We start from the raw sequence: 23,751 nt of genomic DNA on the forward strand, positions 1-23,751 counted from the left end.
AAAATATTGGGCATGTCCCTGAAGGGATTCCTGAAGCAAGACCCCAGAGATGATTCTAAACCCATGCCCATTAGATTAGATAGCCTGGATCTCTCTCCATCCTGGAGGAGCTTAATCTTCAGATTAGAGTAGCACCAAGAGGCAAGTCCCACGGGGGGGGGGGGGGGGGGGTGTCTGTGTGGCCCCTTGGGTAAGGGTGGTCAGGTGGGGCCCAGCGTTGGAGCCTCAGGCCTCGGCAGGTTTCTGCAGGGGACACCCTGGGCCAGCAGAGGGCGCACACGGCCTGCCCTGGGCTGGAGGAAGGCTGTGGGTCACGGCCCAGAGACTGCAAACCAGAGGGAGGGGTCCTGGATAGCTCCATCAGGAGATCTGCAAACAGAATCTTCGGGGCCTGGCTTGGCCTGGCAGGACGCACTTTATTTCTCACCTCTGGCCTGGGAGAAGGTCATCACCTCTGCCCCAGAATGGGACTGGTGGTGAACTCGGATTCCCCTTCCTCCAGGTGTCTTTCTGACTCCCCAGGGATGGACTCGACCTCCCAGGTCCTGGCAGCCCTTCTTCCCCTTTAGAATAAATTAAGGACTCTTCCTTCCAGCAGACCTCCTCCTCCTCATTCTCTCTTCTGGCACCCCACCCATCAAGGAAAGGGAAGGAAGGGAGAGATCATGTCCTGAGGCCTGGGGACAGGCACAGGGCAGGTCCTTGATTTGTCCGAGTGCCCGGGCCTCCCCTCTACAGAGTCCGGATGGCCACGGGGTACAGCAGGGACATGTGCTCGGCCCCCTTGATGGGCAGCTTGCGGCTGGCATAGTGGTGGACGATTTCGGGGACGCTGCTGAAGGGAGGGCTGTTCTGGCCCAGGACATACTTGTGTTCCTTGGTCCGAGACAGCTTCATGTGCATGAAGCCCTGACTGCTCCTGGGGAAGAGAGAAGATCCTGGTGAGTTTTTGGAAGGGGCTCTCTCCAATCCCCCCCCCCACCCCACACAAACACCTGCAGGCAGATCTAGGCTAGGAGCCAAGACTAGAGGGAAGGCCCTAGGTCAAAAGAAGGGAGGAGACAGGGAGATGGTGCTTTGCGGTAAGGGCATTGGGTGTGCCAGGAATGCGTGTGGTGAGTGTACAGGGTGTGTGCAGGTGGGAACTGGAGTGGCCAGCATAGTCAGTCCCCCCCAAATCAAACCAAACCCTCCAGCCCTCGTCACTGGGCTCCTGGCAATGGGTTGAGCAGGAAAGAAAGCTGTCTGTGGACAACCAAGCGGGTCTCCTTGGGGCTGTCTTGTAGAGATCAGAGAAGAGCATAGCCACCTAGGACACCCTCCCCAAATCTGGGGTGCCCATCAGCCAGGACTCATCTATCCACCAAGTCTGGGTGACTTCACCCATAGGATCATTGGCTGCAGCCCCAGCCCCACCTTCATCAGGATCCACAGTCATTGGGTCTTCTCTCACCAACCAGCAAAGCCACAGTGCTTAGCCCTGTCAGGGGGTACAGGGCTCTGGAGAAAGTGGGATTAGGCCCCAGGGAAACGAGTGCCCCAAATGCCACAGGCTTTATGGGTTGGTTCCCATAAACAAGGGGGGAACACCACAAGGGGCAGGCCTAAGACATGAATACTTTTCTGCTGCTGGTCAGAGACCAATGATGGGGGACAAGGACAGGCCTTACAGAAACAGTGAGGGACTGCCTCCACTCAGAGGCTCCCAGTGCTGGAAGACAAAGCTGGAGAATCCCCTCACATGCTTCCCTTACAAAGATGGTTCTGACTGCACTGGTGAGAAAATGGGGAGACGCATAAGAAGGAAATGACCTGAAAACAGGCCTATAACCATACCTGTAGAACCCCCCCCATCCCCAGTTTAGCATCTTTATGGAACCTTCTGGGAGCCCCAGGGCTGGGCGTGTGCATGGGGTGGGGAGAGTTTACAGGGCTGATAAGAATGAATAAGACTGACAAGAGAACAGGCCCAAGAAAAAGGAGCCAAGAGCTGGGAGCCAAAAGCATTTGCCCTCCCCATGCCCCGCTCAAGGCTGAGGCAGAGGTGCAGGCTCTCCTTCCCTTCACCCTCTCCTGGATGGACTGCGCAGTCCCCTTCCCCACAATCCACTCCCTAATCTCTCCCTAACCCTTCCCTTCTGTCTTCCCTTGGCAAATAAAAAGGAACAAATGGCCAGAGATCTGTGAGGGAAGCTGAGCACCCAGCTTCCATGGGTCTCCCGGGACAGTCCCCAGGGTCCATTAGGACAAAGCAGAACGCTTGCCAGGCCCTCTAGGAGCTGGGGTGGGGCCAGGCAGGCCACAGGACCAGGGCTGGTCTGGCTTTTGGAGGAAGCTGTTTAATTACCAGTGAAAGCCCTTCCATTACAGAGAGAAGAGAAACCATAATTGTATTTCAGAGAAGCCATTTATATGCAAACAAGGTTCTGGCAGACAGATGCTGGCGGGGCCAGAGCAGCTTGGGCTTGAGCTGGTGTCCAGGCCTGCCTCCCTCTTCCCCTCCCCAGGCTAAGGCAGAACCCAGCTCCCGGGAGCTAGGCACTAGGCATTATCCTGTTTTAGAGCAATGTGGTTCTTGGAGGCAGAAGGAGCTGGGTTCGAGGCCTGCTATGAGCACCATAGCAGCGGTCTTGAGCAATCTATATAAATGATCAGTCTTGCAGAGGGGTGGTCGGTTTGTAAGTATATGTATTGTTTGGCAATGTATAAATGCTCTATAACTCTTTATTTTTTGTGGAGCTGAGGATCAGATCCAGGGTCTTACACGTGGACGGCAAGTGTGCTACTTACTGAGCTATAATACTTAGCCCCCTTAATAAATATTAATTATACTTTTGAAAGAAGTATACATCATGAAGAAATGGAATTTTTCTCTAGTTGGTTTTTTTTTTTTTTTGACTTTTTGATAATGTGCACACTCCCAGAACATGAGAACTTGAAGAAACTTGTGTTTCTCACACATTTTACAAAGGTAGAAACCATCCAGGAACATTAAACCATTTTAGAACAGAACTCATAGCCAGCACAGAACTCAGGTGATATCGCCATAGTTTGGTGACTTTTTCTATTTTCCCCTGTTAAAGTAAAATAATAAGCCTGAGCTTTATCTGCTCAGCAGCCCCACATTTCCATCTATTGGATTGTATTCGAATGTCCCCAAGGAAAGGAGCAGGAAGCAGCAGATGCTCCACGAGTAATGGGGGAATCCATTTGCCTGCCTCTAGCTGGGGCCTGGCCCCAGATAGAATTCCATTCTGAGGTGCTCAGGGGCAGGAAAGTCAGGGATAGTTTCTGCTCCGAGAGAGGAAGACTAATGGGAGGGAGGTCTGCTCCCCATCACTCCCAGGACCATGAAAGCATCCAGGCTTTCATGCCCACTTCAGAGTAAACAAGAGCTGTGTCCCGTGCCACTGTCCTCTCTAGGATCCCACTCCCTGCTGACTCCCAGGCAAGTTCCCATGTCCTTGCCCGTCCCAACTCACCAAGCACACAGCTTCATGCTAACTGCATCTCCTACATACTTCCTCTAACTTTGCCCTATAAAAATAGATCGAGTTGGTTTCATTTCTTATACAGAGCTGGGGTTCAAGATGGCTCAAATTATTCTCCCATTTCAGAAGGAAACAGTCCAGAGGTGGGCTCAGGTCATAGAGCTGAGAGGGAGCAGAACCCCTTCTGTGCTGGATGTCGCTGTGACTCTTTCCCTTCACAGACCCAATCCCTGGGAACAGGGGTGGGGCCATGAACACTTACAGATCCCCAAAGCCCAGTCAGAGAAGGGGAGGAGTTCTCCTCCCTAGAAGAGGAAGGGGTGGACAGAGACCACCCTGGCCTGTTTGTGCAGCCCACCCCCACCAGCTGCCCCCACTCACTTGAGAGAGAGCGAGAAGTCATTCTTGTTGGTCTCGCTGTTGCGCACCAGGTAGCTGGCCTCTTTGCACAGCCGGAGCAGGTTCTCCGCATCGGTTCGACTGATGGCCCCGTGGTACCAGCTGGGAATGAGGGAAGGGAAGGGAGCATCTCTGCTGGGGTCCTGCTGGCCAGCCCACCCGACAGGAGGGGAAGGGAGGAGAGAGTCCCCAGCTGGATGCAAACACTCACACCTGGTTTTCCAAAGGTAGTGCTGGGTCTGTCCACTCCCCCAGGGGGCTGCCGGGCTCCAGGCTTAGGGGCTTGGCTGGCTTGGGGTTCCCTAGGGAGAGTCGGGGAGGCAGCCGCCCCTTCTCCTCACGGCCAGGTGACAGGCAGCTCTTCTCGGATCCTTCAAATTGGGCTGTGGGGAATATGCCAGTCACAGGTGTGCAGGGTGCTAGCGGACAGTCCTGCTGAACCCCGTCTGTCTCCCTCCTCAAAATAGCCAAGGATTGTTCCAGATGGTCAGGGCCATCAAGGGCTTGATGAGCTCTAAAGACAGAATCCCAGCTAGGGGTTGGGGGTGAGCCTCAGTTCTCAAGTGTGCCCCCACTGCTGGAGGAGAGCAAAAGAGCAAAGTGACTGAGCTCATCTGGAGCAGACACCTGACTTCCCTGTCACTGCCTTCCCTGTCCCACCCCTCTCAGGGTGGCTGCAACCCTGATAATGTTGTTTCTTTCTCCTCCTCAGAGTTCATCACCGTCCTCCAAATCGCCCTGCCAAGACATTCATTCTGGAGAAATGACTTATGGATCTGAGCACAATTATCTGATTCCCCTTGGTGCCACCCGACAGGCTCATCCAGCCCTGCTGCCGCCCCAAAAGGTCGCTGCCCACGGAGCTCCCATCCCCCTCTTCCCTCCGCCCTTGGCTGTGGCAGGCTCAAGTCACATCAGTGTCGCCCAGCTCAGCCCTCACACCCTTGGCTGCTCGCTCTTCCCCTCTGGGGAAAGTGAAGATGAATGCTCCCACTTAAGAGCTTCCTCCCCGGGGGGCTCTTCTGCCCAGTAGCACTTCCCAGCCCTCATCATCTTTCAGTCCCCAAGGTCCTGGAAGGAGCCAGCAATGGCCACACCCACCACCACCCCCTGACTCCCTCACCCCTCCAGGAAATGTTCCAGGGAACCCTGGTTGAATTCACCAGTCAGGCAAGGTAGAGAGGGACCTCCCTGAGGATTCACTTTCCCCAGACTGAGCAGGGAGGGAATCCTGGTTCTGCGCCTCCCAGCTTCCCCCAGGATGCGAGCTAGACTCTGCCCTTGGGAGGTCCTCCAAGCCCAGCTTCCAATCCCAAACTCTGACTCCTCCACTCTCCGCCCGCCCTCGACGGGCTCTGAGCAGGAACAGGCCAGAAGCCCCCCCAGGACCCACCGCTGCTGTCCTCCAGGCTGGGTTCGGGGAGGGGTGAGGCTGGACCGGAGATGTCCCTGTCCCCGTCGGGCAGGGAGGGGCTGCTGTCCAGCTGTCCCACAGGTGGAGGCCAAGGTAGGTCTTTGATGACCTTAATATCAACTGGAGCCAGTAGCAGAGAGGAGACAGGCACAGAGACAGAGAAGAGAGGAATAGTTGAGACATCACACATCAGAGTCAGGACACAGGACAGCCTAGAAAGGAGGGGTCAGAGCAGAGGTAGGGGTGGCTGCAGGGGGGGAGGAGGATCTCAGAGAGCTGAGTGCACCCCCTAACCCCGCCCAACCATGCCAGCCTGGTCATAGGGTGGAAGGGCACTGGGCAGGTCGGCCTGCTCATTGGCACCCCTTCCTCTGAGCATTCACAAGCTTCCAGGGTCTGAAAGAGCCAGGAAAAAGAGAAAAAGAGAAAAGGCACAGCCTCTGGTGCCTCCTTGTCTGAAGGAAGCTGGGAACTCCTGCAGCATGGGTGAGACAAGAAGGCATAGTGCCGGGAAGGTGCTCACATGGGAGGGTGGCATTTTATTAAAATTCCGCCCCTCCTTACACACACACACATCGCTTCAATCCTCAGCCCTGACAATTAGAAGAGCGAAGCCACTGGCGCAGCCGAGCTGCTAACGAGGTTTCCTAATGATGAGCATAGATTTTCCCATTAAGCAATCCAAACAGTATTGATTCTCCAAGGAGACTTCTGGAGATAAACGGCTCATCCTCAATGGTGCTCCTTGACAGGAAGCAAGTAAGAGACTCTGGCTTTCCAGGCTGGCTGGCTGCAGGCTGGAGTGGGGAACAGAGGGGAGAGCTGGGACTGCTCTGGGCAGAGCCCCTGGTCTAAGAAAAGGGTGAAGCGTGGGGTGGGAAATAGCCCCAAGGGCAGTGAAGCCCCTCATGAAATCAAGGGGCCCAGAGCAGAGTCTGAAGGCTGGCTCCCCTCTCCAGGACCCTGCTGTCCTGGTGCGGCCATCAGCAGCACTTCCCCAGACTGGCTTCAGGGTCTGGCTCCTGAGGAAACTCATCTATCTGCACAGGGCAAGCCAAACAGTCTCTCCCCAACAAGTCTTGCCCCTCAGAATTCCCTGCACATAGTAACTATTATTATCTAGACACAGGGGTCCTCAAACTTTTTAAACAGGGGGCCGTTCACTGTCCTTCAGACTGTTGGAGGGCCAGATTATAGTAAAAACAAAAATTATGAACACATTTCTTTTTTTTTTTTTTTTTTTTTTTTGGTTTTTGGGCCACACCCAGCGGTGCTCAGGGGTTACTCCTGGCTGTCTGCTCAGAAATAGCTCCTGGCAGGCACGGGGGGACCATATAGGACACCTGGATTCGAACCAACCACCTTTGGTCCTGGATCGGCTGTTCGCAAGGCAAACGCTGCTGTGCTATCTCTCCGGGCCCAAAAATTATGAACACATTTCTATGTACACTGCATATATGTTATTTAGAAGTGAAGAAACAAAATGGGAATAAATATATGTGGCCCGTGGGCTGTAGTTTGAGGACCATTGATCTAGAGAATTAAATGTCTGTTTTTGTTACATCTATAAGGACTAAAACATATTAAACCCCAGTTATATCATTTTGTTTGGAATGTCTTTATTTTTGGTTTGGGGGCCACATCCATCTGTGCTTACTGCACACAGGACTCACTCACATGGGCTCAGGGGACCATATGTGGTGGCAGGGAGCAAACGTGGGTCAACTCCATGCAAGGCACTGTACTATTTCCAGCCCCTGGAATGTCTTTCACTTAAAATAACACCCAGCCTCTGCAGGCAGAAGGAGCACCCGCATCTGGTCCTCGGAGTGAAAGATGTGACCCCCACACCCCCATTCCCCTTTCCCTGCTAGCCTGATCCAACACTTAGAGTGGGCTGTGTCCCCTGCACCCAGTGCACCATCTCCCTGGAACATTGCCACACTGCCCTGAATCTAGCTGTAGATGGCCACAATGCCTTCCTTCTATTTCTCTGACCCTACGATTCTCTCAGAGGCCTCCCTCCTCCGCAGCTCCATCCCCTTTCCCTGGACTCACCAGCAAAGGCTTTGGAAATCCTCTCCTTCTTCCACTCCCAGGGCTGGTCATACTCTTCAGGGGGCCTCTCATCATCCTCAGGTAGTCGAGATTCCCTTGGCCAGGAGGCCCCCTCACCCTCTGGGGTGGCTCCCTCTTCCTCTGGCTCATAGGGTGTGTCATACAGTGGCAGGGGCTGAGCTGAGGCTGGGTCCTTGGAGCCCCGAATCTCTGCCAAGGCAAGACAGTAGGGGTCATGAGCTAGCATTGGCTGCCTGGACGAGATCTGCAGTCCAGCCTCCTTCATAAAAGAGACCCAGTGACCTTGGGTCTGTCACCATCGAGTCACCTCTGGGGTTGCAAAAGGATGCAACCCAAGAGAAGCAGAGCAGAGAGGCTCCCCCAGCAAAGGAGAAAAGACGTGGTGTGTGACCAGCGAAGGCTGGGATCTGAGGCTCACCCATTAAGGAAACTGAGGCCAAGTCCACAGTTTCATCTATTTCTTCTGTCTTAAGCAATACCACTGTACATCTGGAAAAAAAATCCAACCTGCTGCTCAGCTACTGCTGACAGCCACAGCTCCTTGAAGCTGTCCCCTTCAACAAATTGCTTTCATGGACTAACCAACCTGTTGGGCCTCTCCCTGAATTCTCTCTGGGTCTCTGCTCCCAAGGTCAGGACTTGCTCAGCCCTCACTTCTGGAATGCTTCCCAAGTCTCAAGGTATCCTTGCATCTATGTAATTCCAATGGCCATAAGTATGTTACCTTTAACTAGATGTCCCAAACATACATCTTTCCACATTTCTATTTAGTCTGTTCTGTGACTCCTTTGGCATTCACTGAGCCCCGTGAAAATCTGGTGAAGGCTAGGGAGCTATGAGGCAGAAAACTGCACATGTTTACATACAATTCCAGGCTTACATTGGCCTTTCCTGCCTATCACACCTTACAGATATGAAACTGCCTTCTCACTTTCTCCATTTCTTTTCAGGCACTGCTTTCTCTAGTCGTGGTCCTTTTTCGTTCTCTGAGTCCCATCTGTCATTACCAATCCCTAGGCTCATCTCTCTCTCTCTCTTACTCTCTCTCTCCCCCCAATCCCTCCATCCCTTGCAGAGAGAATGTTACAGTTCTTTTACCTCCTTCTCTCCTAAATACAGCTGTCCCACATTGCCCCAGTCTGAGTGTGCAATTTATTCTGTGAAACCCATTGTGGCAATGAAGCTAAGTAATGTTGTCCAATCAACTTTATTAGTCAGTAATGAAGCCAACATTATCTCTACTTGTCAGTTTCCTTAATCTTATTTCTTAATGATTTCCAAATTTAGGAGGGAATTAAAGGGACATTAATTGTTGGTCCTTTACAGCCTCCACAATTTCCACAACAGCTAACTCATCCTTCTGATGTCCAGTTCTTCCAGACTGTTCTCCACACCAAAGCCTCAGTAATCCTCAGATTCCATATGCATCCAGTCCTCTTCTTACTCAAAATTCCATTAATAGCACCTCTTCCCAGCAGGTCACAGGGCCTTGATCTAGAAAGGGAGCTAGCCTCTCACTCTCTCTGCAGCCTGACTTTCACATTATTTGCTCCTGAACAAACCCTCCCTCTCATCTTCTTCTAGAGCAGGGGTCCTCAAACTTTTTAAACAGGGGGCCAGTTCACTGTCCCTCAGACCATTGAAGGGTCTGACTATAGTAAAAACAAAACTTATGAACGAATTCTTATGCACACTGCATACATCTTATTTTGCAATGAAGAAACAAAACAGATACAAATACAATATGTGGCCTGCGGGCCATCGTTTGAGGACTACTGCTAGAGTCTGAGCCTAAAGTGATTCACCCCATTTTCTTCTCTGATCACCCCCTTTCGGTCTTTCTTCCCTGACTCCTCTCGGCTTTTCTCCTGAACTTTTCTTTCTTGTTCACATCTTTCCACCCTTACCTCCACTTCCTGGGCTTCATGCTATCTCAAGTGCAACACAGCTGTATTTCTACTCACATGTTTCCACTCTCCAGGAAGATGTTTCCCATTGTCATCACATCATTTCAAACTCACCATCTTCCCAAGGTAGTGATTCTCTGATTCCCGGGTTCCCTGCTTCCGGCTTGCAGCCCACCCCTCTTTCCTGCCCTCCTAGACTAGCCCCAGTGTTCTCTCCCTCTGACTACTGACTCCAAGGCTGGCTTTATGCCTCAGGGCACAGGCACCACTAATCTTGGTTCCAACTCCAAAAGGATTGACTCTCTCTCAGAGGGTAGTCAAATCCTGGCAAAGGCTTTCTTCACCTTTTCTTGAGGACTTGGACTTTGCCTATTCTGGTGATAACAGGCCTCAGAGACTGTCTCTCCAGCCTCTTCCACACTCACAGCCACCACTTACCAGCCATCATCTTCTGGGCCTCATAGGGCTCCATGTAGCCATCATTTTCAGGGACCTTCTCGGAGGCTCCAGGAGCTCCTGCTGGGCTCTCATCTGTCTCCTGGATGTCAAACGGGTCTGCATAGTCTTCGAGGATGGCCAGCTGCAGGAGGAGAGTGAAAGTGGGCCCAGCTGTCTGAGGGACAGCCCTTCCATACTCAGCATGTGGGAGCCAGAGTCTGGGGCAGAACTGATTAGACCAGGGGCCCCAGATATGTGGGGACATACTTACTTGGACAGGGATACTCTGCCTCCTCCTTTGAAGGGATCCCCATTTAGACAGCCAACAAAGAAGCACCTCTTTTTTGGTTTTTTTTTTGGGGGGGGGGTCACACCCGGCAGCGCTCAGGGGTTACTCATGGCTCTATGCTCAGAAATCACCACTGGCAGGCTCAGGGGACCATATGAGATGCCAGGATTCGAACCACCAACCTTCTGCATGAAAGGCAAATGCCTTACCTCCATGCTATCTCTCTGCCCCCCCCACACATACACACCTTTTTTTAATCTTGGGCTATTCCCTAACCTAAATGGACAAGAAAAGGCTCTAGGCCTTCTGGCATTGCTTGAGTTATATCAGGAACCTATACCAGTGAAGGGAATGAATCCAGGAAGCTGGTCTAGATAGTGTCTGATGATGCATCTGAAGAACCAGCAAGAGCTTGGAGATATGCTCAACATGTGCCTCTCTGGGTGTTCATTTCCAGATGCCTGATTAACATTTGCACAACCCCCAAGGGTTAAGGGTGGGGTCTATTGGTGGTCAACTGATGCCAAGGTTGGGTATGCTTGTCCAAGTCATGTCTACTATTGTCACTATGCCCCTCCCTGGGACCAGAGAGGGGTTCTGGGCACAACGTGTACAAGATTTTTATGCCTAACTATGGGAACCAGGACAGGAGCTAGTGGCATTTTGTGCAAAACCATCCAGTCCACCCTGACACTGCAGGGCATGGCGACTGGCTCAGAAGAGCATAGCTGGGCCTCGGCTGAAGCCACTTTGGCTCCTGGAAGACAAGGACAGGGAACGCTTTTTCCACATTCCACATCCCATCCTGCCCTCTTGCTCCCCAAGAGATCACATCCACCCCTCTCCAGGCTCCCAGTGCAGTCAGCGAACCATAAACCACACACCCTGCAGAGGAGCTCAAGGTGCTAGGGCGGTGTGGCAGAAGACAATGGAGCCTTTCTCTGGGCTGGGCACAGCTTCCTGGGGGGACTGCTGAGGTGGAGACAGCCCAGCCCATCAGGGCTACTAGCTCCTGGGAGTAAGGGATGAAAGGTGCCAGGCAGGTGGTGACAGGAGGCGTCTCTGGCCTGTTTTGTGTGTGTGTGTGTGTGTGTGTGTGTGTGTGTGTGTGTGTGTGTGTGTGTGTGTGTCCGCCCCTGCCCCTAATTTTGGCCTGCTTCTGAGAATCAGCCCCTATTCCCCATCTCTTTTTGTTTGTTTATTTTGATTCTTTTTGGGGCTACACCTGGCAGCGCTCAGGAATTACTCCTGGCTCTGTGCTCAGGAATCGCTCTTAGCAGGTTCGGGAGACTATATGGGATGCTCAGGATTGAACCCTGGTTGGCCCTGAGCAAGGCAAAAGCCCTTCCTGCTGTGCTATCGCTCCAGCCTCCAACTGCCTAGATCTTTCACTAAAGTTTTCAGTCCCTCTGGGGCTCTCCAAGCTCATGAAAGGCCTTACAAAAGAAAATGGTGTTGGGGCCAGAGAGGTGGCATAAGTGATAGGGCGCTAGCCTTGTACGTGGCTAACCTAGGACAAATCGGTTTGATCCCCCGGCCTCCCATATGGTCCCCCAAGCCAGGGGCGATTTCTGAGCGCATAGCCAGGAGTAACCCCTGAGTGCTGCCAGGTGTGGCCCCAAAACTAAACCAGATGTGGTTCAAAAACAAACAAAAACAAAAAAGAAAATGATGTTACCAGCTTCTCCCAGCTCCTCAGAAATTTCCCCCCAGGCCCCCACTCCAGACTTTCAGCCTTTAAAACACAGAAAAAAAGAAACCTCTTCCCTTGACCTCAGGTGCTTTGGAACCCACTGGGGGGATTCTGTAAGCCAGCACCCAGTCTGACACAGCAACAGCCAAGACTCACTCACTCACTCTCCTCAAACTTGCACTGGTTCCCACGTCTATGTGAGTCCAAAGTTAAAGCCGGTGGTGAGATCTCACTTTCTCCTTTGATTTTCCTCCATCTTGGGTCACATTGTGCTCTTAATGCATTGTGTTCCAATTGTGTTCTTTCTAATCTCCAAGGCCTTCTTCCCCTAGCCTGGATCAGTTTATCTTCCTTCAGAACCCACTGGCCAGCTTAGGGGCCTTATGCTTGGCTGCCACCACATTGTGCAAGCATGCCTTTCTGTTGTCTGACTTCGAACTTCCTGCGGGCAGAAGCCCTGTTGATTGCTAATTCCCCTGTGCCTCAAGGTGCTGAGTAAATGTGTGCTAAATTCATTCACAGGAAGAATGGACAAAGGAAGCACTTTGCCTTGTTGGTTCAGTAGAGGAAGCAAGAATCTGGGTGGGGCAAGGGCACCTCAGTGGGAGCCTGTCCCTGGAAGCTGCTTTGTGAGCAGAAGAATCACCTGGCCCAGGATCAGGCCCTCCCAGCTCCAGAGGACCCTCCCCTTTCCTGACCACCATGTTGCCCTTCCAATACCCTCTCACCCCACCCCACCCGAGTCCTGGGTAATTGCCCGGGGCTCGACCCCTCCCAGGCTGGCGTGGGCCTTCCCAGCACTAGTCTGCGAGGCCCGTGGGCGCCCAGGTGGCAGCTCAATGGTTCCTCTGTTCCACATCTGGTTCCACACCCTGCTTCCATAAGTCCTACTCTCTCTCGGCCCTGGGGTGGGATACCTCGGGGAGGGCAGGGAGTCTGGAATAGCAGCAGAGGCACTGGTTGAAGGTAGGCAGATTGGTACCCACCATAGGACACAAACAACCAAGCCTATGTTTCCTGTAGCTTCTGGGTCAGGCGAGGAAGTGAAACTTTCTTTTTTGGGGGGAGGACGGTTGGGCCACACCTGATGATGCTCAGGGATTACTCCTGGCTATGCGCTCAGAAATAGCTCCTGGCTGGGGGACCATATGGGATGCAGGGAGATCAAACCTCGGTCCATCCTAGGTTAGAGCGTGCAAGGTAAACACCTTACCACTTGTGCCAACATAAAAGGAGGAGTTACCCACACAGCTCAAAACCTTTCCTACTGTTTTTTTGTTTCCAGGGTCTTTGCCAGTCCTTATGTTCTTGCAGCTAGATCCTGCAACCATCTGCAGACTTGGCATATAGCAGGGGCTCAAAGTCCCTGGCATATATGAGATGCTCAGAAGGCCTCCATCCATCTTCTGGAGTCACATATACCCAGATCACTGCTGATCCTTTTGCTGACCTAGATGTATCGGCTGTCCCTTGAGAGAGGGATTAAAGCTTCTGAAGAGAAAAACCCAGAAGGAAGATGCTGAAGAGAGGGATGCACTTGAGTCAAAGCTTCTGGTGGTGTGAGAACGCAGCTAAAGGCAGGAATAGCCCCAAACTCAAATCAGAAAGTTTGCAGCTGCTGTGGAGAAGGCCCCTTTTCCCCCATGCCTCCCCTTCCCAGCTGCCATTCAGCAGGAGGTCTCTAGGCCCCTGCATTTGTACCTGCTCCAACTGGACAGCCTTCCTCCCAGAACTCTTGCCATGCTTTGCTTCTCCTTCCTGCCCACATCTCTCCTGGGGTAGCTAGCAAGTCCACCATCTGGCCCCTTCTTCCACTTTACAGCTGGTCTGGTCTGCAAGTTTCTGACCCCATTTATAGGTTCTGTGAGTCTGGGGTAAGCCAGGGAGGCCCACCACAGGGTTTGGGCTCTGCTAGATAGGTCCCTGGCACTTCCCACTAAGCTTTGCCTCCATCTCTTTAGTTTGAGCTCTGGAAGCCTCTGTTTCATTACCTTTAAAAATCTGTAGGATATAGATAGGGCTGGAAAGAAGACGGTGAAGTAAAAAGTCTTAGCCCAGCAGCTTGCTAAGATCAGTGCTCAGTAAATTGCTCTAATAATCAGTAAAGCCCTCTAATGATAATCAGACACAGTTTCTTAGCGCTCAGGGGCTACTCCTGGCTCTATGCTCAGAAATCACTCCTGGCAGGCTCAGGGGACCAGGTAGGATGCCCAGGATTGAACCCAGGTCCATCCCATGTCGGCAGCGTACAAAGGAAACACCCTACTGCTGTGCTATCATTATAGCCCAGAATTTTATTTATTTATTTATTTGCAGACAGTTTTTGTTTGTTTGTTTGTTTGTTTTTGGGGAAACACCCTACTGCTGTGCTATCATTCTGGCCCAGAATTTTATTTATTTATTTATTTGCAGACACAGTTTTTGTTTGTTTGTTTTTGTTTTGGGGGCCACACCCGGCATTGCTCAGGAGTTACTCCTGGCTGTCTGCTCAGAAATAGCTCCTTGCAGGCACGGGGGACCATATGGGACACCGGGATTCGAATCAACCACCTTTGGTCCTGGATCGGCTGCTTGCAAGGCAAACGCCGCTGTGCTATCTCTCCGGGCCCGCAGACACAGTTTTTAAGGCTCAGAGCTTAGAAACTTTTCCAATAGACCAACATGGCTATAGCAGAGATAAGATTGAGACCTAGGTCTCCTGACATTCACTGCCTTCCCAAAGATTGTCTGATTTAAAATATACGTTAGCAAGTTCAAGGATTTGAGAAAAGGGCTGGAGATGTGGCTTGATACCTGGGTTTGATCCTTTGCACCACACACACACACACACACACACACACACACACACACACACACACACACACACAGTAAATAAAATTACACACACACACACAGTAAATAAAATTAAAGGCTCTGAGAGGTTCTGCAGCAGGGAGAAGTGGGCAGCCTCATTTTGTTTAACTCAGAATTTCTCCAAAGTAACCAGAAACTCCCTTCCCACTCTCAGTTGGGGAAATGAAATCCTATTTACCTTCTTTGAGATCAAACTTTTTGCACTTTCTCTGCCTCTTACTGGAAGGACTCTTCCAGTTCTATATGCCAAAAATCAAATGCACCATTCTCCTTTTTAATGACAAAGAAATGTCAAACGTATAAGACATTCAAACATCAGACACAAGATCAACACTACCAACTCCTTTCAGAACCTTGCAGCACTCAGCTCTCCTCTTCTCTCCGGAGAGGACCTCTCAACTCACTAATGAGCCAATGAGTGGTGAGCATCTCTCTTTGGGAGTGCTAATTGCTAAAGGTGCAAAGTGTCTAGGGTAGGGTGCTGGCCACTGTGCCACCTGGCTGTGGCATTCTCCAACAGACTAGCTGTGAAATGCACAAGTATGACTTAGCCTCCCTGTATTTGAGTCTCCCAAGTGAGAACCTATGAAGAGAAGCAACAATCTCCTCTCTGGCCTGCACAGCCAGTTGCTTCAATGCCGCGCCCCAGGCCTGTGGTCAAATGTCTACCATGATTTATTATAGATGAAAGATATGTGATTCCTGGGTCCTCAGGAGCTCATAGTGAGTGACAGAGGAAACCAGTGGTCCCAACTGTTCAAGTGGCTTGAGAAGCAATGAAGACCCCTGGTAGATACAAAAGATAGTGTTTCTCCTTTGCTCTCATCTACTGTCACATATGCTCAATGGTGAGGGCGACCCAAGTGGGCATACCAAGCCCACCTGGTCAGGGTTTGCTAAGACAGCCGAATGCTCCAAGCTTTGCCCATGGGGGTCTCTGTTGCACCAGCTCTCAATGGGCAGAACCCCAGAGATGCGGAGTCACTGAGTCACTGGCCTGAACAATAGGGGCACAGATGCCTTCCAGAGGAACTAGGTGCCACTGTAGGAGGAAACAGCACTGTGCAGAGAGGATGGGCTGCCAGCCCATCCCACAGTAGCCATGGGCCTCAGGCATGTGAAGTCAAAGCAGCACTGCTGAGGACCACAGGGGGTTCAGAGACTTCCTTGACCTTAACCTTTGTCTCCTCCCTTCTCTCCCTAGGACTTTCCTTCCCCTCTGCCTCTCCCAGAGAACACCTGCAAGATAAACAGATCAGGCTTCTGTGGGAGTCCGAAAAGGAAATAGAAGTAAAGCAAACTCAAAGTTCCTAGTATACTGACTCTCAACTGTACCTAGACACTCAGTGGTGCACACATTCTCAGAAGTACACATGTATAAATGGCTTACATGCAGGGACGCCCACATGCAAGTAGTGTTCTCACTCTTGGCAGTTATCACACTCTCAGCCATACACACACACTCCTCTAGGGAGCACAGACATGCACACAAACACACACATACACACACACAGACATGCACACACACACACACACACACACACACACACACACAATATCCACTGAGGTTGGGCCCTGTAGCAATGGTCCCTGTCCAACTCCTAGACCCAGGATGAACACATCTGTTCACCAACAGATGCCTGAATGTGTCTGTCACTTTCCTTTGCCTCTCTTGCTCATTCATTTCCAAAACTGGGCACAGAGGATACAGGGACTGTGGCTACTGTTCCTGAGTCTATCTAGATGTTTTTGTAATTTCTTTATTTGGGAGGGTAATGTGGGTTCCTGTGAGAATCTGGAGCCATAAACAATCTTTACCCAAGAAAAACATGCATGAAATATCTGTACAATTTTCTGAACCCCAGAATCCCCTTCATATGCTTAGAGGAGCCATAGTTTCAGTTCACATGGGGTGCCTGGTCTTGTTCAGGTCATCAGTCTGTATCTCACACATGCCTATCTTGGCCTGATGGAGGCCTGGCACACACTGTAGATGTTCATAAACAGCTCACAGCTTCCTCCAACCTAGTCTTTCTTGCTATCTCATCCCCCTTTCCTCAGAAGATCATGTTTTTCCTGTCAAAGGGCTGAGAAAAGAGAGCGAAGCAAGGCTTATCATCCCCTGCCTGCGTGTGATGCAGTGGCCAGACAGGGTGGGGAGCCAGGCAGGACCACTTCCTGCGGCCAGATGGCTTAGGCCTGCCTGCTGCCCAGAGCAGGGTGCGGCTCCTGCTGCTCCCACACCTGCCTTGCCAGGCCTGCCCAGATGGCCACCCTGGCACCCCTGCCAATTGCAGTACTGAGTCTCAGGGTGGGCCAGTAGCCAGAGCCTGCACAGGGAGAGGAGAGCAGCAGTCTTGAGCCCCCACTTCTCAGTGCTGAGCCAACCTGGATCCTCTTCTTTTGCCTGCTTGCTGGCCTCACTTCCTTCTGCCCCTCTGGCTCAGCACAGAAGCATTTCTACTCATTTCATCAAGATTGTGCCCCAGACCCTCTCCCAGGCTGCTTCTGAGCCTCTTGGCACTTGCCACTGTGCCCAGGACAATTTCAGATCCCCAGTCCCCAGCTCAACTTGAAAGTGACTCCAAAGCAAAGGAAGCTCACCCTGAGAGGAGGTCGGTGCAAGGAAAGGATAGCCATTCAAACCAGAAATGAGGGCGCAGCAGACCTTCATGAGGCCTGGGGCCAAGGCTGGTGTACCTTCTAGAGAGCATAGTAGTGTGAGGTCTGCAGCCTCATACTTAGGAGGCCTAAGCAGCACTCCAGTCCACGGGTTCAGGTGCCTAGACTGGGCTCTTCCTGGGGGAAGGCTTTGGAATCCAGTGAATTCACCTCCTCTGAATGGTGGGAGGGCCCAGAGAGGGACAAAGAGCCGCCTCCTGACCCTGAGCCTGCTCAGATGGCATCTGTGGTCCTTGTCATCACCTCTTTAAAGGAATTGCCAGTGAGGCTCCCGGGAGGGCCTGCAGAATTCCATTCCTAAGCCTGCAGCTCACAAAGGAATCAGACACCTTTAAGGCCCCCAGGTCTGAAACAGATCACAAGCCCACCTAGAGGTAGAGGGGGGCCCTATGGTGAGAAGAGGCTGTTATCTGCATGGTTGGATGCAGGAAAGGGGGGAGTCTCTGTGGCAAATGTGCAAGTAAGATTATGGACTGAGGGGCCCCTAATTCCCAGGTCATCCTGGAAAAACAGTAGACATTCAGGGCATATTCAGGCCAAGCTGTATCAGACACTCAGAAGACATGGACAAGAAGTTCAGGCCTTCCTTGTCCTGAAAAAGTCCCTGGCTCGGTGGACCAGGGACTTGGCTGCAAGATGAGAGCTCGGACTAGCACCAGACAGGTCTGTAGTTGGGGCAGAGGACACTCACTGGTCCACTGTGAGGACAAGTCCTTCCTCCACACCTCCTCCCAGCCCCAGTGGGCAATGAGCCTGAGGCTATGGGAGGTGAGCACAGGCCTATAAAGGCATCCTGGCCCAGAAGGGGCCACCATACCCGTTGGCAGGATCTTGGGGGAAAAAAAATAATTTACATTCCTGAGGCTTCTGTCACATTTCTTATCCAGGAAATCGGGCAGAGCCGTGTGCTCTCTTTGCTGCCAGCCACAACCCTGAAGTCGACAGATTAGAAAGCCATTACCAGCTCTTCAAAAGAACACATCTATGTTCTCTGCTGAGCAAAGAGATCAAGAGCAGAGGGACCAAGCCCCAGACAAGCTCTCAGTCGGCGGAAAGGTTGGGGGTTGCTCGAGCGGAGCCAGGGAGGCTCACGATGACCGATGTCCAAGGCACAGGATTTGGGCTTTTAGCAGCCTGGGGATGGCTTTCTACTGTCAAGCATGGACAAGGCCAAAGTGGGATTGGGGAGAGGGTGGCTTTTCCCCTGGAGGTCTCTGAAGCCCAGTGCACATTCTGGGAAACAGTGGAGCCCATCTGTCCTGTCTTCCGGAGGCCCCCCAAATGCAATGCTCTGGCTTCTCCACTCTGAAGCTGGGGAAGGGGAGGCCAAAAAGAGAGAAGTGGACACAGCTATGGCAACAGGTCTCTCAGTGGGTGCAGAAAGAGTCTACCAGTGTAGGGGATTGGGGGGTCCCGGGAAGAAGCAGGTACAAGGCCGATCTATCTGGAAATTCCAGGGCAGGGTCCTTCAGCTCGTCAGAGTCGCCTGCTGTGACTTCCAGCAAACAACAGTCAAGCAAGCCAGTCCTGGAGGGAAGGCAAAAGACAGCTCAGGCTGCTTGCAACCAGGGAGTGAAAAAAGCCCATGAAAGCCAAAGCTGGGCTGTCACCTTCTGCTTCAACACTTGCAAGGATGCCTGGGATCCCCCACGGAGGAGGAGGAGGAGGAAAGGGGGGAAGAAGAGGAGGAAGTGGAGGAGGAGCTCACTTTGTGTGCAAACCTCTCTGGAACAGGAGGGGTCAGAGATCAAAGGGCGGGCAGAGCCTGGAAAAGCAGCAGGGGTGGGACAGCCTCCAATCCCGTTAGAAGAAAGGATCGGGATCAGATGGGGTTTGTTTGGTGTTGGTGGGGCCGGAGGGGAAGCTCGGAATCAGAGATCAGACCCAGAAGAGAGAGTGGGTGGGTGGGTGGCCAGTCCTGGGGCGCCCAGAAAGCTGAATTTGGGGCGCACGTCGGAGGCCAGGCGGCGGGGATATGAACAAAGGTGGACGCTCCAAGGCGAGCCCCCCCCCCCGGTCGGGGACCGACGGGCTCGGGTCCCAAGGCCTGGCTGGATCCTGGGGTTAGGGGGCCAGGCCCAAGCCCCCCCAGATCTTTGCCCCCCAGCCCTCCGCAAGCAAGCACTCACCCTGTCGCTGCAGGCGGGGGGCGCGGAGGTCCGCTCGTCGGGGGGCGGCGCGGGGGGCCCCGGGGTCTCGACGCGGATCAGGCGGTGCGGGGGTGAGGCGTGGCGCGGGGGCGGCGCGGGGCCGGGGGCGGCGGGGACGGCCGAGCCGGAGCCGGACGGGCCCCCCGAGTAGGGGTCCTCGAAGTCGCGCTCCCGCTGCAGCCGGTAGGCGGCCAGGATGTCCGGGGAGGGCGCGGGGGGCGCGGCGGGCGCGGCGGGCGAGGGCGCGGGCGCCCGGTAGTCCGGCTCGGGGGGCGCCGGCTTGCCCCCGCTGCCGGCCCCGCGGAAGCCCAGGTGCTCCCGCAGCCACTTGGCCACGCCGCCGCCCCCGCCCGGGCCAGCGCCCGCGCCCCCCGCGCCCCGCCGCGAGCCCCCCGCGCCGCCCTGCGCCCGCGATGCGGGGCCGGAGCCCGCCGGAGCAGCTCCGCTCAGCAGCATGGGGCGCGCCGGACTGAGCGCGGGGCGGGAACCGGCGAGGGGCGGGCTCGGTGAAATTGACAGAGGGCGTGGCCTGGTGTAATTGACAAGGGGGTGGGACTCCATGATAATTGACAAGGAGCGGGGCTCGGCGGTACGGTAACTGGCACCGGCAAGGGGCGGGGCTCCGTGGTAATTGACGAGGGGGCGGGGCAAGGCGGTACCTGACAAGGGGCGTGGCTTGTCGGTAATTGACAAGGGGCGGGCCATGCTCCCTTCCCCTCCCCAAGGGGACCCACCGCCACCCCCTTCCTTCCAGCCTGAAGGCAAGTGGGCATCCCCAGGAGAGGGCAAAGGAGGGGAGGCACCTCCTGGTGGGAGGCGACTGCTGGGATGCTGGTGAGCACCCCGCCCCGTGCCTCTCTCCACGTGAGCCCCAAGGGGGCTCACCTGTCCCCAGCAGTCAGTTCCCACCCCCATCCTTGTGATGCCTAGAAATGTCTAGAGTACCTCCTCCTGTCCCTTGTCCCCAACTCACCACCCCCTTCCAGGTCCCACCTTCCAGGTCTACAACTCAGAGAATGAATGCACTAGGAGGAATAACCTGGGAGAACGGAGAAGGGGTTGTTCCCTAAGGTGCATCTGTCGCACACAGACACAGACACACACAGACACACAGACACACACAGACACACACACACACACACACACACACACACACACACACACACACACACACACACACACACACCTTCCCTTTCCCGGTATTATCACCACACAAATCTAGCTCTGGATTTCATCACAAAACATTCATTCCTTAAAGGCAACTACTTTACCTGTGGTCAGTGGTCGTTCTCTCTCTTTTCTCACTCCCTCTCTCTCTCCTCTCTGTCTCTCTTTATGTCTCTGCCTCTGCCTCTCTCTGTCTCTGTCTCTGTCTCTCCCTCCTTCCCTTCCATTCACCCAGGTCAGCCTCGCCTACACAACCTCCCTCAGAGCACCCACACACCAATTCCTCTTCAAGTCACATCCTGGTTTCATTGTCAATCAGGTTAGTGACAGAATAGAAAGAGACAAGTCAATAAATCAAGTCTGGAAACAGTTCCTGTCCTGTCTATCACAAACCCTTTATTCTCCTGAGGCTGGATGCTCAAATCATAGGTGATTTTTACAATAAAGTCAATTTCTCCACTAAAGATGTCATCCTCCCGAACCCATGCCAACATTTGCTTTTAAATCTGTTGGTAATATAGTACCTTCATCTCACCAGCTCTGGGTGCAGCTGCCTTTGTGTCTTGCTCCCTTTCAATCTCATTTCTGCCTTGTGTGGGACCAAAAAAATGACTAAATGACCCAAAGGGAAGGGACTTCAAAGCTGAGGGAGCAGAGAGGGGTGTTATAACTTTAACTCCCCTAGTAGGACACCCAAATCTAAATATATTTGTTGAGTTTCTGCTTTGTCTGTGTTCTACTTGTTATATTGTAGTGCTTCTCAAACAGGGAAATTGCTCATCTCAGCTTTGTACACCAATTACCAGCTAAATTGCAGTTACTGGGTGTCTAGACGGGGTGGGTTCGTAAGCTGTTGTTGGAACAGAATCTGAAGTGACAAGCTGCTCAGGCCCTATCTTCCAGCCCTAACACTTTGAGTATTAAGGCTGTTGGGGATACTGAAAAACACCGAGTTCACACACTTTTTTTTTGTTTGTTTTTTTGTTTTTGGGCCACACCCGGCGGTGCTCAGGGGTTACTCCTGGCTCTCTGCTCAGAAATAGCTCCTGGCAGGTACGGGGGACCATATGGGACACTGGGATTCGAACCAACCACCTTTGGTCCTGGATCGGCTGCTTGTAAGGCAAACGCCGCTGTGCTATCTCTCCGAGCCTGAGTTCACAAACTTAACAGAAAAAATAACAGGCTCATTTTTCAAATGTACAAATCAGAACTTGTCTAATGATGTGAAATTGGACAGAGATAATACCAGAAGAAAGGTCCAGTTCATTACATTACAGGTTGTCAAAAATCCCAGTAGTCTGACTCAGATGTCCAAAACTGTGGGTTCCAGCCAAATATCTGCATAGAGCACTGCTGGTCTGATCCCAAACCCCAAATAAACGAACACAGAACCAAAGTGTCAGTCACGCCTCTAGACAAGACAGGACAGTGCCACTGATAACTTCAGGGCATGCTAATTGTTAGAATTAGGTGAAGGGAAGGGGATGTGTCTTAGAGGCAGTGGATCTACAGCACATGGTTCTCAATACTGGGCATCTGGCAAAAAGATAAATAAAAGAATGGAGAAGATGATGAATATAAACCTCCTTTGAATATTCTAAAAGGCCTTCAATGATGGGTGTTAAATAAAACCTAATGTTTAAGAAGTTTGGAGTTAAGCTACTGTTGGCTCAGAGGAACAGAATCACAATCAAATCTGCACACAAAAGTGGCAGGCTTCAGGTAGGAGGCAAACCTGAAATAGGTAAAATTGGAACAAATGAAAGTATGTAAAGTTCTTACAAACTGGGAGGTCGGTATGAAGACACTGAGGTAAGAACCAGTGTGCCATAGTACAGGGAGTGATATATAGGAAATAAAGAGGAAAGAGGATATCATATAGGTAGAGTTGAAAGAATCATTTGGGGCCAAATGAAAGAGCAACATTGGGTAGGGCGCTTGTTTGGCAATTCAGCAGATTGAGGTTTTATACCTTGTACCTCGAATGGTTCTCTAAGCCTGCCAGGAGTGATCCCTGAGTGAAGTCAGGAGTAAATTGAGCACAACAGTCTGTAGCCCAAATACCAAAACAAAACATACTAAAAAGATCATTTTAAAAAAGGTAATTCTGGGGCCGGAGAGAAAGCACAGCAGTAGGGCGTTTGCCCTGCAAGCGGCCAACCCAGGACGAAAGGTGGTTCAAATTCTGGCATTCCATATGGTTCCCCCGTGCCTGCCAGGAGTGATTTCTGAGCACAGAGCCAGGAGTAACCCCTGAGTACTACCGGAGGTGCCCCCCCCCTCAAAAAAAACCCCAAAAACAGCAAAGAAAGGTAATTTCTTTGTACATAGGAAGACTTACTCTTGTTTTAAGTGGTATGTTCCTGTGATTTCCTCCCCTACCAGGATGAAAGCTCTTAGAAGCAAGCCCCTCATGGAACCAGAGATAATGGAGACTAGTACAGTGAGACTATTAGGATGGAGAACTGGTGCAGTCTTTCATGTTAAACACATTAGGAATGAGACAATAGGATCAAGATTCTAAAGGGGAACATGGTGTTCCTGTCACCTAGTAGCGAGTCTGTCATGTGGCAAGACCTTGCAATGTTCCAATGAATAAAGATCATCTCTCGTTACTATTTTTACATGGTTCTAATTGCAGTAGGCACAGTTTTGTGTATTATTTTCTTCACAGAGCATTGTATAATTTTGCCCATTTTTATTGTGAAAGCGTTTTCTTGAAGCTGTTTTGTTTATATATTTTTATTTCAAACCCAGAGAAGAGCTAAAAGTACATAGGAATTCTATACACTGCACTTAAATTCACCAAAGTTAAGATTTGATATTTTCTCCCATTTTTTCTTAATGATTTGATGCAAGTAGAAAATGTCATAACACTTCAGTTTTTTTGTTTTTGTTTTTTTTTTTTGTTTTTTTGTTTTTGTTTTTGGGTCACTCCTGGCTCTAAGTTCAGAAATCACTCCTGGTAGGCTTAGGGGACCATGTGGGTTGCCGGGACTTGAACCACCGTCCTTCTGCATGCAAGGCAAACAAACACCTTACCTCCATGCTATCTCTCTGTCCCCAACAATTCAGTTTTAACTACTTTAGAAGTCATTTCCTAAGAATAAGGGTTTCTTCTTTAGAGCCATAAGATCATGATCACACAAAAGTGTGGGTATCCCCTCTCCCAACTCATCTATCCCA

General features: G+C 51.9%; 1 protein-coding gene across 2 annotated transcripts; it reads right to left on the reverse strand.

Moving 5' to 3' along the window:
- Positions 1–385: 385 nt before the first annotated feature.
- SHF (Src homology 2 domain containing F) lies at positions 386–19,851 on the reverse strand. Of its 2 annotated transcripts, XM_049782490.1 has the most exons (7): positions 19,375–19,851; positions 9,729–9,870; positions 7,363–7,572; positions 5,284–5,424; positions 4,102–4,273; positions 3,873–3,992; positions 386–919 (listed from the first exon to the last, which is right to left on the reverse strand). In XM_049782490.1, the coding sequence occupies exons 1-7, from the start codon at positions 19,849–19,851 to the stop codon at positions 733–735; spliced, it is 1,449 nt and encodes a 482-aa protein (XP_049638447.1). In that variant the 3' UTR covers positions 386–732. The 2 variants fall into 2 exon arrangements, with proteins under 2 accessions (XP_049638447.1, XP_049638448.1); XM_049782491.1 differs by lacking the exon at positions 5,284–5,424.
- Positions 19,852–23,751: the final 3,900 nt, after the last annotated feature.

The sequence above is a fragment of the Suncus etruscus genome, chromosome 10 (assembly GCF_024139225.1).
Source record: "Suncus etruscus isolate mSunEtr1 chromosome 10, mSunEtr1.pri.cur, whole genome shotgun sequence".
Lineage (NCBI taxonomy): Eukaryota > Metazoa > Chordata > Mammalia > Eulipotyphla > Soricidae > Suncus > Suncus etruscus.